The following is a 17153-nucleotide window of genomic DNA, read 5'->3' as shown; positions in this document are numbered from 1 at the left end:
GTTTGAGGATATATTTGGTAACAATAAAAAAATTCATGGAACTACAGTATACAGTGAACGCTAAGTTAATCCATGAACTATAGTTAATATCATAATTGTAAAAATGTGCTTTTATCAACTGTAACCAAGGTTCCATACAATGTAAAACATTAAAATAGGGTGGTAAATGGAGATCTTCTATTTTATGCGTGATTGTTCTGTAAACCCACAACTTCTCTGTTTTAGTTTTTAAGCTGGAGAATGCAATATACCAGAAACAGAATGGCTTTTAAAAAGGGAAATTTATTAAGTTGCAAGCTTACAGTTGTAGGGCTGTGGAAATTTCTAAATTAAGACAAGGCTATAAAAATGTCCAAACTAAGGCATCCAGAAAAAGATGCCTTGGCTCAAGAAGGCTGATGACATTTGGGGTGTCTCTATCAGCTGAAGAGTCACATGGTGACATCTACTACCTTTCTCTCCAGTCTTCTTCAGTGGCTTCCCCCAGGGCATTTTCTTAATGCATCTCCAATGGTCTCTGGTTGTGTGGGCTCTGTTGCTTCTGTTGGCTTTAAGTATTTTCCAAAATGGTTCCCTCTTGAAGGGCTCCAGTAAGCAACCGCATCTTGAATGGGTGGAGACACATCTCCATGGAAACCATCTGTGTTTGTTTGCAGTGTGCCAGAATGTGATATATCATAACTAGAATGGCTTTTATAAAGAGGAATTCAGTAAGATATAAGTTCACGGTTTAAGGAAGTGAAAGTGTCCAAATTAAGGCACCAACAAGAGGTTAACCTTCACTGAAGAAAGACTGATGCATCAGGAACACCTTGCTCAGCTGGGTAGTCACATGGCTGGCATCTGCTGGTTTCTTGCCCCTGGACTCTGTTTCTTTCAGCCTTTGTCCCTGTAGAGGTTTCTCACTTTACTTTTCCAGGGCTGGCTTTCATCTCTTGGCTTCCCTTGACTCTCTCCAGGTTCTGGCTTGTTTAACGTTTCATGGCAATATCTGCTGGGCTCCAATCATCTCCAGACACCTGTGTCTGTGTTCTCTGAAGTAACTACTCTCCAAGCATCTACAGCTGTTCTCTCTGTGAAGTTTCTTTTGCGTTTGAGTCTTCTGTCATTTCTCTAGGCTCTGTTTTTGAGATTTCTCCAAAATGGTTCCTTTTTAAAAGGATTCCAGTAAATTAATCAAGACCCACCTGGAATGGTGGAGTCATATCTCCACCTAAGCAGAAGTCAACACTGACAATTGAATGTGCCATGTCTTCACGGAGATAATCTGATCAAAAGCTTAAAACCTACATTATTAAATCAGGATTAAAAGAAACAGCTTCCTCCACAAGGTGGAATCATGAGTAAAACATGACTTTTCTTGGGTACATAATACTTTCAATTTGGCACACCATCTAATCACATAAACCTTTCTGCCATTGGTCTCAAAGAGTACATGTGGTTCTAAAATATGGACACTGTCTTTCTTACCCCTATGTTCTGAATTACTTTATCCCCAACCTGTTCGGTTTCATTCTTATCTCTGAATATCAGATTATATATAAAAAACAGGTGCTCAAAATCCAGAAATAATAATCAGCACTCCGGACTTTATGTGTCTGCTCTAAAAGCTGACAATCTAGGCCCCTGTTTTCTTATAAGTATTTTCTAAAGGTGACCATACCATTGTTGTTTCTTTGTTTCTGGTTTATTTTGTCTCACCAAATGTCCCACATATTCATTCACATCGTTAAATGTCTCATGACATTTTTCCTTTTTGTAGCAGCACAGCTTTTGTTCATGAGTATATACCATTGTTCACCATTCTACTTCTCCCTCAGTGCATCCTTCAGCCACCTGCATTCATCCGGCATCATGTAGAGGGCCCAAAGTTCGCAGTCCATCAGCATTCTCAATTTTAGATATTTCATTGTTCCCAAGAGACAGAAAACCAATAAACACACACTCACCAAATAGGAGATCTAAACCTCCTCTTAACTCTTGTCCCTACCCCTATTATTTACCTCTGCTGTTACTGTGGTAGTGCTGATGGTTTCCTTTTGAACATAGCTCATTGCATGCAGTAGCAGTTTTCCCCCTTGCCCTGGACTTAAACACTCTTTATACAAGAATCATATCTTTGAATTAACTCTTACAAGAACTCATTCATATTTCTAGTGTGAGTCAGTGGGACACGTAGGTCTCTACAACCCCTTTCAATCTTGTTCATCTTCAATATGGCAATATTATTTCTAGATCCACTAGAGAATTATCTTCACTCCTATCTATAGTCCTTACATTGGAGTTCAACCTCATTAGCTAATGGTTCACTCATCTCTAGCTTCTATGTGTCTCTAAGTCCCCTGTATTCTGTATTACACACCTCTGATTATACCTTTATGCTGGTCATAAAAGTGGAATCATACAGTATCTGTCCTTTTATGTCTGGCTAATTTCACTCAGCATCATGTCATCAAGGCTCACCCATCTTGTCATGTGCTTCAGGGCATCATTTTGTCTTACTGCTGCATATTCTTCCATATATATATATATACACACACCACATTTTGTTGATCCATTTGTCTGTTGATGGGCATTTGGTTTGTTTCCATCTTTTGTCTATTGTAACACTGCTGTGAACATCAGTGTGCGAATGTCTGTGTCATTTCTTTCAGCTCTTCTGGGTATATACTGAGTAGTGCTATTGCTGGGTCATAGGGCAGCTCAATATTTAGTTTACTGAGGAATCGCCAAACAGCCTTCCATAGTGGTTGCACCATTGTACATTCCCACCAGTGGTGCATAAGTGTCCCAGTTTCTCCAGATGCTCTCCTACATTTACAGTTTCCTGATTGTTTAATAGCAGCCATTCCTATAGGCGTGAGGTAGTATCTCATTGTAGTCATGATCTGCATTTCCCTTACAGCTAGTGAAAATGATCATCTCTTCATGTGCTTTTGAGCCATCTGTATTTGGTCTTCAGAAAAATGCCTATTCATATCTTAGTCTATTTTATAATTGGATTGTTTATCCTTTTATTGTTGAGTTGTATGATTTCTTTGTATATACAGGGAATCAAATCTTTGTCTGATGTGTGATTTCCAAGTATTTTTTTCCATTGAGTTGGCTACCTTGTCACCTTTTTTAAAAAAAATTTTTTTAGTAATTTTTAAATTAAAAAAAAGTATGACAAGAAACACAAAAATTCTTAACATATGATCATTCTGTTCTACATATATAATCAGTGATTCACAATATCATCACATAGTTGCATATTCATTATCATGATCATTTCTTAGAACATTTGCATCAATTCAGATGAAGAAAAAGACTACAGAAAAAAAATTCACACATACCGTACCCCTTACCCCTCCTTCTCATTGATCACTAGCATTTCAATCTAAGTTTATTTTAACATTTGTTCCACCTATTATTTATTTTTATTCCATATGTTCTACTCCTTTGTTGACAAGGTAGAGAAAAGGAGCATCAGACACAAGGTTTTCCACAATCATGTTCACATAATGAAAGCTGTATCATTATACAATCATCTACAAGAAACATGGCTACTGGAACACAGTTCTACATTTTCCGGCAGTTCCCTCCAGTCTCTCCATTACATCTTGACTAACAAGGTGATATCTATTTAATGTATAAGAATAACCTCAAGGATGACCTCTTGACTCTGTTTGGAATCTCTCAGCCATTGAGGCTTTATTTTGTCTCATTTTGCTCTTCCCCCTTTCGGTGAAGAAAGTTTTCTCAATCCCTTGATGCTGAGTCTCAGCTTATTCTAGGATTTCTGTCCCACGTTGCCAGGAAGGTCCTCATCCCTGGGAGTCATGTCCCACATAGACAGGGGGAGGGCAGTGAGTTTGTTTGTTGTGTTGGCTGGAGAGAGAGGCCACATCTGAGCAACAAAAGAGGTTCTCTTGGGGGCTCTTCACCTTTTTGACAAAGTCTTTTGAGGTGCAGAAGCATTTCATTTTGAGGAGTTCCCATTTATCTATTTTTTTCTTTTGTTACTTGTGCTTTGGGTGTAAAGTTTAGGGAGCTACCTCCTATTACGAGGTCTTGAAGATGTTTCCCTACATTTTCTTCTAGAAGCTTTATGGTACTAGTTCTTATATTTAGGTTTTTGATCCACTTTGTGTTAATTTTTGTGTAGGGTGTAAGATAGGGGTCCTCTTTCATTCTCTTGGCTATTGATATCCAGTTCTTCCATGTTCAATTATTGAAAAGACTATTTTGTCCCAGTTCAGAGGGTTTGGGGGCCTTGTCCAAAATCAGTTGACCATAGATTCAGTGGTCTATTTTTACACTCTCGATTCAATTCAATTGGTCAGTACTTCTGTATTTGTGCCAGTACCATGGTGTTTTGACCACTGTGGCTTTATAATAGGTTTTAAAGTCAGGGATTGTTAATCCTCCCACTTCATTCTTCTTCTTCTTCTTCCTTTTTTGTTGCATAGGTAAGCACTGGAAGTCAAACCCAAGTCTCCTGCATGGCAGGCGAAAACTCAGCTTACTCAGCCACCATGGCCTGCCCCATTCTTCTTATTTAGGATGCTTTTAGCTATTTGGGTCTCTTTCCCTTCCAAATGAATTTGGTAGTCATTTTTTCCAAATCTTTGAAGTTGTTTTTTTGAATTTTGATTGGTACTGTGTTGAATCTGTAGATCAGTTTGGGGGGAATTGACTTCTTAACTATATTTAGCCTTCTTATCCATGAGCAGGGAATGTCTTTCCACTTATTTAGCTCTCCTTTGATTTCTTTTCCCAAGTAGTTTTTTGTGCACAAGTCCTTTATGTCCCTAGTGAAGTTCATTCCTAAGTATTTGATTATTTCACTTGCTATTTTGAATGGAATTTTTTCCTTAACTGACTCATCACCTAGCTCATTGCTTGTGTATAGAAATGTTACTGATTTTTGCATATTAATTTGATACCCCACCACCTTGCTGAATTTGTTTATTAGCTCAAATAACTTTGCTGTGGATTTCTCAAGATCTTCCAAGTAGAGTATCATGTCATCTGCAAATAATGAAAGTTTTACTTCTTCCTTTCGAATTTGGATGCCTTTTATTTCTTTATATTGCCTGATTGCTCTAGCTAGAACTTCTAGGACAATGTTGAATAATAGTGGTGACAGTGGGCATCCTTGTCTTGTACCTGTTCTTAGGGGGAAGGCGTTTAGTCTCTCTCCATTGAGTATGATGCTGGCTATCGGTTTTTCATATATTCCCTGTATCATATTGAGGTAGTTACCTTTGATTCCTATCTTTTGGAGTGTTTTGATCAGAAAATATGCTGAATTTTGTTGAATGTTTTTTCAGCATCAATTGAGATGATCATGTGACTTTTCCCTTTTGATTTGTTAATGTGTTGTATTACAGTAATTGATTTTCTTGTGTCGAACCATCCTTGCATTCATGGTGTAAACCCCACTTGTTCATGCTTTTAATGTGTTGGTGGATTCGATTTGCAAATATTTTATTGAGAATTTTTGCATTTATGTTCATTAGGGAGATTGGCCTGTAGTTTTCCGTTCTTATAGCATCTTTACCTGGTTTTGGTATTAAAATGATATTAGCTTCATAAAATGAGTTAGGTTGAGTTCTTTTTTTCTCAATTTTTTGGAAAAGTTTGAGCAAGATTGGTGTTAGTTCTTCTGGAATGTTTGATGAAATTCCCTTGTGAAGCCATTTGGCCCTGGGCTTTTCTTTGTAGGAAGATTTTTGATGACTGACTGAATTTCTTTACTTGTAGTTGTTTTGTTGAGATCTTCTGTTTCTTCCTGAATCAGTGTAGCTTGTTTGTGCGTCTCCAGGAATTTGTCCATTTCATCTAAGTTGTCTAGTTTTTTGGTATATAGTTATTCATAGTATCCTCTTATGATTTTATTTCTTCAGGGCCTATGGTAATGGACCCCATCTCATTTCTTATTTTGTTTATTTGTATCCTCTCTCTTTTTCTCTTTGTCACCCTTGTTAGTGGCCCATCAATTTTACTGATCTTGTCAAAGAACCAATTTTTGGTTTCATTGGTTCTTTCTATTCTTTTTTTCTCCCATTCATTTATCTCTGCTTTAATGTTTGTTGTTTCTCTTTTTCAATTTGCTTTCAGGTTAGTTTGCTGTTCTTTCTCAGGTTCCTCCGGGTTTGCTGTTAAGTCCTTGATTTTTGCTCTTTCTTGTTTTTTAATATAGGCATTTAAGGCAATAAATTTCCCTTTCAGCATTGCCTTTGCTGCATCCCATAAGTTTTGATAAGTTAGTCTCATTTTCCTTCATCTCCAGTTAGCTGCTGATTTCTCTAGCAATTTTTTCTTTTACCCACTGGTTGTTTAAGAGTGTGTTATTTAATCCCTATATATTTGAAATGTTCTCATTATTTGGTGGTTATTGAGATCCACCTTCATCCCACTGTGATCAGAGAAAGTGCTTTAAATAACTTCAGTATTTTAAAATTGAGAAAGATCTGTTTTGTGCTCCAGCATATGATCTATCCTGGAGAATGTTCCATGAGCATTAGAGAAGAATGTATAACTTTGTGCTTTGGGGTGCAATGACCTATATATATATCTGTTAGGTGTAATTCATTTTCAAATTATTTACCTTCTCTATTTCCTTGTTGATCTTCTGTCTGGTTGTTCTATCTATAGAGGAGAGTGGTGTATTGAAGTCTCCTATTATTATTTTCGAAACATCTATTGCTCCCTTCAGTTTTGCCAGTGTCTGTCTCATGTGCTTTGTAGCTTATGATTGTTATATCTTCATGGTGAATTGACCCTTTAATTAGTATATAGTGTCCTTCTTTGTCTCTTATGATGTCTTTACATTTAACATCTGTTTTGTCCGATATTAGTATAGCTATTCCTGCTTTCTTTTGGTTACAACTTACGTGGAAGACCTTATTCCATCCTTTCAACTTCAGCCTATTTGTATCCTTGTGTCTTAGATGAGTCTCTTGTAAGCAGCATATACCTGGATTATGTTTCTTAATCCATTCTGCCAATCTTTATCTTTTAATTGGTAAGTTTAGTTCATTAACATTCAAAGTTATTACTGGAAAAGCGTTTCTTGAATCCACCATCTTATCTTTTTTATTTTATTTGTCAGATCTATATGTTCTTTTCCCCCTTTCTCTTTGTATTCTTTAAATTACCCTTAGTGGTACTCTTCAATTCTGTGCCATCCTCCAGACCTCCCTCTTCCTGACTTTTGTTTTTCAGCTGGCAGAACCTCTTTTAGTATTTCTTGTAGGGCCTGTCCCTTGTTGACAAATTCTTTCAGGATTTCTTTGTTTATGAAAGCTTTCATAATCTCTACCTCAATTTTAAAGGACAACTTGGCTGGGTACAAAATTCTTGGCTGGAAGTCTTTCTCTTTCAGGATCTTGAATATATCATACCATTGGCTTCTCACCTCCAGGGTGCTAATTGAGTAGTATGAACTCAGTCTCATTTGATTTCCCTTATATGTAGTAGATTGTTTTTCTTTTTCCACTTTCAAGATTTTCTGCTTCTCTTCAACATTTGACATATTATTATTATGTGCCTTGGGGAAGGCCTATTTGGATTTATTCTGTTTGGAGTTCTTTGGGCTTCTTTGACTTGTGTATTTATGTCCTTTATGAGCATTGGGAAGTTTTCCCCCTTTATACCCTCAGCTCCTCTTTCTAGCCCTTTACACCTCTATTTCTCCTTCTGTGACACCAGTGATTCCTATATTTGTGCTCTTTGTTTTTTCTATCAATTCCCTGAGTTCCCATTCCATTTTTTCCATCTTTTTTGCCATTTGCTATTTTGAGTCTTCGAAGTGAATTATTCTGTCCTCTATATCACTTATTCTTTCTTCTGACTCTTCAGATTTGGTGTTGTAGACCTCTAGTATGTTTTTTATTTGGTCAACAGAGTCTTTAATTTTTGTGATTTCTGCTATTTTTCCATTTATTCTTTCAAATTCCTCTTGGTGCTCTTCTACTGTTTTCTTGATCTCCTTTAAGTCATTTGCTATCCCGCTTGTTTTGTTAAGTAGAGCTATATGAAGATCTTTGATTAGTTGTTCCATCTGTGTCTCCTCAGGTGTTTTAATTTGGTCTTTAGACAAGGCTGTATCTGTCTGCATTGTTATATACTTAGTGATCTTCTGCTGTCTTCATCACATGCAGATATATTGATTGATTTACTTTGGGAGTTGATTTCTTTCAGTAGTCTAAGGCCTTGTGTTTGCAGGATGGTTGTACAGCAGGGAGCAGGGTATGAGGTGGAGCACTCAGTACAGTACAGTGATTTGTTTCAGGGCAGGTATGGGTACATGTTGGGGATGTTATGCTGGTGCTTGTGAATGTGGGCGCCTAGCGGCCAGGGAGGATGTGGCTGTGCAGGTGCACCGGTCTGGGGGACGTAACCCTGGTGTGCACTAGTCTAAGGCATGGGGCCCTTTGTGCACATGTGTACAGCTGTGGCAGCAAGTCGTCATTACACCTTCATGGATTGGGGGCAAATGTGACCTGGCTGTGCAGGTTGGCACTTTCTCAGAAGTGGGAAGTGAGGCTGACAGCTATGCGCATGTGCAGTTCTAGGACTGTTGTAAAGTGCAGTTCCCAGAGCTGAATGATGTGATTGGGGGCCTGTGTGCATGTGTGGGCCAGGGAGTGCTATAAACGGATGTGCTGTAAACGGATGTGCTGAGCTCAGGGAGGGTGGTGTGATATTGTGCGACACTGTGGGCGGGGTTGTTTATGTGGATTTGGGGGTGTCTCGGGGTGTGGGGATGGTGGTAGCCTTGCTCTGGAGGTTAATGCCCACAGCCTTTATGTGCTGGTAACAACCTGCAGGGAATAGGGAGGGAGAGGTACTGCTTGGGAAGGGTGTCGGATAGGTGGGGTGGGCTGTGCTTGGGTTGGGGGTGTGGGGCAGGTATGTGCACTGGGGATTGGTCAGGTGTGGGCACCTGGAGCGCGGGGAATGGGAGCGGGTGAGGGGGTTCATGTACATAGGGTGTAGGATGAGTCACTGGACACGTACCTTGGGTGCTGGTGAGGGTAGCGCACCCAAGGAACGTGGCCTAGCTTGCTTCCTTGTCCCATGTACCCACCCATTCACTCCCGTGGGCTCCGCTCCTCCATGCCAGGCTACAGCTTTCTACCTCTTGTTTACTTGGCCTTTGCAACTAGGGCTGCTGCATGTAGTGCAGAAGGCTATCTCAGGTCAGCCATACTCTGGATTGCTACCTCAGTTGCCCTCTTGTCCCTTCTCTCACTTTTCTGTGGAGCAGGGCTAATCTCTTGTACACTTTTTAAAATATTGTGGTCATGGTGACAAACTATTTTTATATTTGTGGATAATTCTAGTCACAGTGATGCATGATTTCTGTTTCTTATATTTTTTAGGTAACTTATGCTGAAATATGAGACGATCTGCAGCACCAAGTCAATTGCAGGGGAATCCCTTCAAAAAATCAAAATTTATACCACCAGGAAGAAATAATCCAAATCCAAATGAAGAGGATATAAAGCTGAGTTCTGATATAAAATTATTTGAGGTACCAAAAAAAAAAGTGAAAGAATCTTAATGTAAAGAAGCTTGTCATTTAAAAAATGCCATCTAAAGAGGCTACAGTACTTACTACCTTATGAATTTTCACTGTTTTTGATGAAGTCATCCTCAAACCATAGAGTTAAACAGTTTCTTTTTTGAGGAGTGAAGTGCGTTTGGATCTGTAAAATAAACTTTTAACAGTAGATAAATACCTATGTGAGAAGGGGAAGAGATTATAAAAAAATAAATTATTCTAATAAGTATTCTTTTTAAAGTTAACCATATGAGTGGAAATTTCTTTAAATAGGGTGGTTTGAAGAGAGAAAATATACAAATACTGACTTTTAATCACCATTCTGGATATTTCCTTTCATTTTTATCTATAAAAACTGAATACTTGAAGTTGTCTTAATATATGTTCTTTACCAATAAGAGAAAGGATTGTTTTGGTTTAGAAGATTTATAAAATGGACAGTCCACACTTTCTGGTACTCTGTAATACTCTGTTATGAGGTTAGATGTCTATTTATTTTTGACTTTGCCGTTTTTAGTCTGCACGTGTCTGCTTTAGCCCACTTCTCTTTGGTTTCCTATAACCTCCCAAGTAGATTTTCAGATCTTACCAATAAAAGAATCCTGACTGTACTATGAGGAGAATACATAGTTTAGTGTTTTTCCATATTTTTTTGTTTTTTTTTTTTAAAGCTTTACTGAGATATAATTTAGATATTATACCTTTGGCTTTTAGTATATTCACAGAGTTATGTAACCATTAATATGTTCAATTTTAGAAAATTTTTATCAACCCAAACCGAAACTCTGTACCTGTGCATTAGTAGTTATTCTCTGTTTCTCCCAGCCCTCTAGCCCTTGGTAACCACTATTCTACTTTCTGTCTCTATAGATTTACCTATTCTGAAAATTTCCTATGAATGGAATCATACAATATGTGGTCTTTTGTGACTGGTTTCTTTCATTTAACCTAATGTTCAGGGTTCATTCATGCTATAGTATATAGCAGTACTTTATTCCTTTTCATTACTGAATGTAATGAAAAGTTTTCTGTTACTATTCTATTTCTATTTATAGTCTATTAGTTTTTTATTACTGCTGTTACAGATTACCACAGATTTAGCGGCTTAAAACATATTTTCTTACAGGCCTGTGGGCAAAGTTCTGTTACAGTTCTCACTAGGCTGTGATGTAGTCATGGCTGCATTCATTTCTGGTGGCTGTAGGGGAAAATCTCTTTCCTTGCCTTTTTACATCTTTCATATGCTGCTAATGTTCTTTGGGTAATAGTCTTCTTCCTCATCTTCAAAGCAATAGCAGAGCGAGTCTTCACTTGTTGCCATTTTTCTGTTTCTCTGTAACTGGTACACATATGGTTAGATTGGACCCACCTGGTAATCCAGGATAATCTCTCCTTCTCAAGGTTTTTAACCCTAATTATATTTGCAGAGCTCCTTTTGCCATATTAGGCAACATATTTACAGGTTCTGGGGATTAGGTCGTTGTCATCTTTGGGAGATGTTATTGTACCTACCAAACTGAGTAATATTCCATTTTATTGATATATCATCTTTTTTTTTTTTTTTCGCATGGGCAGGCACTGGGAATTGAACCCAGGTGTCTGGCACGGCAGGCTAGAACTCTGCCTGCTGAGCTTCCGTGGCCCACCCAGTATATCACATTTCATCCATTCATCATTTGCTGGGTATTTTGTTTCTACTTTTTGGCTTTTATGAATAAACATCTGTATACAAGTTTTTGTGTGGACATATGTCAACATTTTTCTTTGGTGTGTACCTAGAGCTGGAATTGCTGGGTTATATGGTGTCATGGTCAGCTTCATGTGTCAACTTGGCTAAGTGGTGATACCAGTTTGTCTGGTTGGGCAAGTGCTGGCCTGTCTGTTGCAAGGAGGACATTTCACAGAATTATATCATGAGCACCTTGGCTACATCCACAGCTGATTCCATTTGTAATCAGCCAAGGGGAGTGTCTTCTACGGTGAGTGATGCTCATTCTAATCACTGGAAGCCTTTTAAGGAGGATTTAGAAGAGACAGACTCTTTTTTCTTGCTTCGGCTGGCACGCCTCTCCTGTGGAATTCTTCCAGACCCTCTATTGGAATCCTCGGCTGCACAGCCTGCCCTGTGGATTTTGGACTCTGCTTTTATAAATTTTATATTAGCGAGTGTTCCCTGTTGATTCTGTTTCTCTAGAGAACCCTAACTAATACATATGGTGACTATATATCCTTTTGAGGAATGGTCAAATTATTTTCCACAGTGACTATACCATTTTACATTCCCAACAGCAGTGAATTTTGAGGGTTGAGGATTGTGACTCTCAATATCTTTGTTGACATTGATAATTTTTGCGTCTTTTTCTTCTCCCCTATTATAACCATCTTAGTGGGTAAAGTTACATCCCATTGTGGTTTTGACTTCCGTTTTTCCTGATGGCTAATGATGTTGAACATCTTTACTGTGCTTATTGGCTATTTGTGTGTCTTGTTTGGAGAGCTGTTTCTTCAGATCCTTTGTTCCGTTTTAAATTGGATTGTCTTTTTATTGAGTTGTAAGACTACATATTCTAGATACAAGTCCCTTATCAGAATAACTTATGATTTAGAAATATTTTCTCTCACACTGTGGGCTTTTTCACAAGATTGTATCATATGTAACAAGCATTTAGTTTTGGTGAAGTTCAATTTACCTATTTTATTTTTTGTTGCTTGTGCTTTTGGTGTAATATCTATGAAAGTTTTGTCTAACTTAATGCCATGAAGATTTACTTTTGTATTTTCTTCTAAGAGTTTATAATTTCACCTCCTACATTTAAGTCTTTGATGAAGTTTGAGTTAATTTTTGTGTATGGCATGGGATAGGGGTCCCATACCAAGAATGAAACTGGATTCTTTGGTATGTAGATAACTAATTTTCCCAGGTCCATTTGTTGAAAAGACTATTCTTACCCCATTGAATTATCTTGACACTCTTGTCTTAATGTGCATTTTCTGATACTGTTTCCAAGGATTAATTCCAGAACAATTTGCTGATTTATTGTGGGTTTTTTTCCCCTTCTCTTATTTATATCAGGGGGCTAAATTGAGCAGATATACAGAGAAATCCCACATACTTTTTTTCCCCTGCCCACAGTTTTCCCTATTAAGATCTTACATTAGTATGGTGCATTTGTTACAATTGTTGAACCAATATTAATATGTTACTATTAACTAAACACCTAAGTGATCAAAGTTAATAGTGCCAGGAACAGGACAGCTGATATTTTGGGCATACTGATATGAAGAACAATGGTATTCCTGCCTAAAATGCATAGCCTGAAATTAATCATAAGAAAACATCAGATAAGTTCAAATTGAGGGGCGTTTTATAAAATAACTGACCTATACTGTTCAAAAGGGAGCGGAATTGTTTCACATTAAAGGAGACTAAAGAAACATGCTGATTAAATGTAATGTGTGATCTGGGATTAGAGTTGATTTGGGGGAAAAAATTACAAAAGATGTTATTGGGATAAGTCACCAAATTGAGATTTGAACTGTGGATTAGATAATAGTATAATAGCAATGTGAAATTTCCCAATTTTGATGATTTTACTGTGGTTATGGACGGGAGTGTCTTTACTTTTTGGAATCATTCATTGAAGTATTTAGAGGTAAAGGAACTCAGAATCTCCAATTTATTCTTAAATGTTTTAGATTAAAAAATGTATACTCACATCATACATAGAAAGGGAGATAAAATATATGAAATAAATATAAACAAATGATGAGTCTGGAAAAAGGGTATATGAAAGTTGTACTATTTTTGGAAAGTTTCTATAGATTCAAAATTATATCAAAATGAAATTACAAAAAACAAAATTAGTTTATTAGTTTATTACTTGATTTCCTTTAAAATATTATCACAGTTTTTTTTAAAACTTTTTTTTGCTTTAGTCTCACACATAAGTTGAAATTTAAAAATATTAATTACCATTTATTTTCAGCACCTTGCAGTAATGGCATTCTTTTGTTCTTTCTCATGCAAAAACATTTTTAAAATTTGTATATTTAGTCACTGTCATTATACACTCTAGGCAATCCTAGATTATACCATCTCAATCTTTATCGTCTGTCTTTCTTTCTGATTTCATTTGTTTCCCCAGCCCTCCTCCCTCTATCATTCTCACATTCAGCCTAATTCATTGTTTTAGCATAATTGTATTACAGTTAGGTAGTACTGTGCTGTCCATTTCTGAGTTTTTACATTCAGTCCTGTTGCACGATCTGCATCCCTTCAGCTCCAATCATCCAATATCTTACCCTATTTCCACCTCCTGATGGTCTCTGTTACCAACGAAATTCTCCATGTTCATTCACCAATGTCAGTTCACATCAATGAGACCATACAGTATTTGTGCTTTTGTTTCTGGCTAATCTCACTCAGCATAATGTCCGTAAGGTCCATCCATGTTGTTACCTACTTCATAACTTTATTCTGTCTTACAGCTGCATAATATTCCATTGTATGTATATACCACAGTTTGTTTAGCCACCTCTCTGTTGATGGACATTTTGGCTGTTTCCATCTCTTGGTAATTGTAAATAATGCTGCTATAAACATTGGTATGCAAATGTCCTCTTGTGTCCCTGCCCTCATGTCCTTTGATCACATAGGTTTTTTGAATATTTGTGAAATTTATTTTAATGGATGTTTATAGAGATATGATTGTGTTATTTTTTAAAAATTTCAAACATACACTAGATAAGCAGAACAGTGCCCCTGCCCCACCAAAAAAATGCCCGTGGCCTATTCCCTAGAATTTGTGAATATGCTATTTTACATATAAAAAGGGGCTACTCAGATATGATTAAAATTAAGTACCTGAAGATGGGGTGATTATCCTGATTTATCTGGATGGGTTCAATGTAATGACAGTGATTGTTAACATGAAGGAAGGAGGCAGAAGAGAGGGAAAGAGAAAGAGATGTGATTATGGCCTGAAAAGTCAAGGAATCTTAAAAAGGCAACTAATGATATTCTTCTCTCGAGTATCCAGAAAGGACCACATATAAATCTTAACATTTAGATTTTAGCCCAGTGAGACCCAGGTCAGACTTCTTTCTTACTGGCTGTAAAGTGATAAATTTGTGTTGTTTTAAACCACTTAATTTGGGGTAATTTGTTAAGCAGTATTAGGAAACTAATATATATACAAAAGTAGGGAAAACAGTATCAATGGACCATTTCTTGACATCCGCAGTCATCACTTTATGACCAATTTTGTTTCATCTCTACCTTTCAGCTTCCTACCTAATCACTACCCCATCAGATGTTTTGACGATAAATCCGGAGAATATATCTTCATTTATAAATATTTTAGTATATATCTCTAAAATATAAGGGTTCTTAAAAAACAAAACAAAACATGGTGAAAGGGCAGACCATGGTGACTCAGCAGGCAGAATTCTTGCCTGCCATGCCAGAGAGCCGGGTTTAATTCCCGGTTCCTGCCCATGCTAAAAAACAAACAAACGAAAAAACTATGATGACAAATAACAAAGAATAAAAAATTAAAAAAAGACAAAAGACCAAAAACATAATGACAGTACCATTTTCACATCTAAAAACTAACATTTAAGTGTTGATTTTAATATTGAGAAATTTAGCAAGAAAAAGTAGTTGATTAGAATTACTTATTGACTTGTTCAAAACTCTTCTGATATGTTAAGTACACTGTAGTTGTAAATGTAATTTTCATTGTCATGTCTTTCAGTTTTTATAGTACAATTAGTTTAAAAAAACAATAAAAATTGAATTTGTAATCTAGCTATATATTTACTTTAACTGTCCCCTACTTAAATACAGAGAAACCGTATTTCATATTTTAAATATTTCATATTTTAAATCAGGAACCCATCTGGTAAAAACATGGGAAATCGAATTAATATCTGCTTGAGATACATATTTTGTTCTTTTAGGTTGCTGCAAATAAGAAAAAAATTCTCCCAGAGAGAAATGATCCCAGAATATGCAATTTAAGTCTTATGCCTACTAAAGGAAGTACTAGAGAAATTAATCATGGGAATAACTATAGTACAAAAGATTGTTTTGAAGTATCTGCAATGGAAACATTGGATCCTGCTCATACAAGTAAGACTGCTTTTTATCGATCAGGTTTATACTTGGCCAGTATTATTACAGTATACTTTGTTGATTATTCTCAAAAATGAATATGTTGTTTTTGGAAATGGTTGATGTCGTATCTCTAGATTGTCAGTGGTTCAGATTTTTGTTGTCATAATTTACTTTGTTTTTGGGGGTGGGGGGTGCATGGTCTGAAAATCAAACCCAGGTCTCCTGTGTGGAAGGTAAGCATTTTATCACTGATCCACCCATGCACCCCCATAATTTACTCTTTTTTTTTTTTTTTTTTATGACTGGGCAGGCACTGGGAATCAAACCCAGGTCTCTCACATGGCAGATGAGAACTCTGCATGCTGAGCCACCATGGCCCACCCCCCATAATTTACTTTTAATGTTAATAGCCAAGCTATTTGAATTTTGTCCTTTAGACTAGCAATATGTTTAAGAGTGTTCATCAAAAACTCATGTCATATATGGTATTTTCCTCACCTGCCAAAATAAATTGCTTAAAGTTATGATTTAAAACATGTATTTCTAAAAAATGTTCTAGAAATATTATTAAATATTTCTATTTAAATACTAAATACTATTAAATATTTAATAGTATTAAAACTTGATTGGTGAAGTTTAAATGACAGATCTTTAACTCATCTATGGCATAACTTGAAGTTAGTTGAATTTGAGTTATTAAGGTTTTATAACTGCAGAAATTGCAGGCATTTAATGAATATTCTCTCCCTTGTCCCCAATTGTTGAATTGGGTTACCAAAGGAATTATGGTTCATGTTCTATCTGTAAGAGATCATTGTTTTTTAGGTAATTAAAAAAAAATCAGAGTGGTTCACAGATGTTTGTTTAGCCTTGTGAAAAGGTATCATTAAGACTACATTTTAAAAAAATTTTTTAATTTATTTTTTAAATACCAAAAAAACACCAAACAAATACAAACATTTTCATTTTGATCATTCTGTTCTGCGTATATATAATCAGTAATTCACTATATCATCACATAGTTGCATATATATCATCACGATCATTCCTTGGAACATTTGCATCTATTCAGAAAAAGAAGTAAAAAGACAATAGAAAAAAATTTATGCATACCATACCCCTTACCCCTCCCTTTCATTGACCACTAGCATTTCAAACTAAATTTATTTCAACATTTGTTCCCCCTATTATTTATTTTTATTCCATATGTTCTACTCATCTGTTGACAAGGTAAATAAAAGGAGCATCAGACATAAGGTTTTCACAATCACACAGTCACATTGTGGAAGCTATATCATTATACAATCATCTTCAAGAAACATGGCTACTGGAACACAGCTCTACCTTTTTAGGCCGTTCCTTCCAGCCTCTCCATTACATCTTGACTAACAAGGTGATATCTACTTAATGCGTAAGAATAACCTCCAGGATAACCTCTCGACTCTGGAATCTCTCAGCCATTGACACCTTGTCTCATTT

The 17153-nt window shown here is 36.5% G+C and overlaps 1 protein-coding gene across 2 annotated transcripts in view; it reads left to right on the top strand.

The window, feature by feature from the left end:
- RAD54B (RAD54 homolog B) overlaps positions 1-17153 on the top strand; it is a 142932-nt gene that overhangs the window by 30353 nt on the left and 95426 nt on the right. For both annotated transcript variants that reach the window (XM_077167218.1, XM_077167217.1), the window contains exons 2-3: positions 9375-9526; positions 15518-15689. In XM_077167218.1, coding sequence (XP_077023333.1) covers positions 9392-9526; positions 15518-15689 — 307 coding nt within the window. In that variant the 5' untranslated portion in view covers positions 9375-9391. The remainder of the gene's footprint in view (positions 1-9374; positions 9527-15517; positions 15690-17153) is intronic.

The sequence above is a fragment of the Tamandua tetradactyla genome, chromosome 6, assembly GCF_023851605.1.
Source record: "Tamandua tetradactyla isolate mTamTet1 chromosome 6, mTamTet1.pri, whole genome shotgun sequence".
Taxonomy (NCBI): Eukaryota; Metazoa; Chordata; class Mammalia; order Pilosa; family Myrmecophagidae; genus Tamandua; species Tamandua tetradactyla.
The sequence above is the reverse complement of the archived record's forward strand: the minus strand, read 5'-3'. Positions and strand labels throughout refer to the sequence as shown.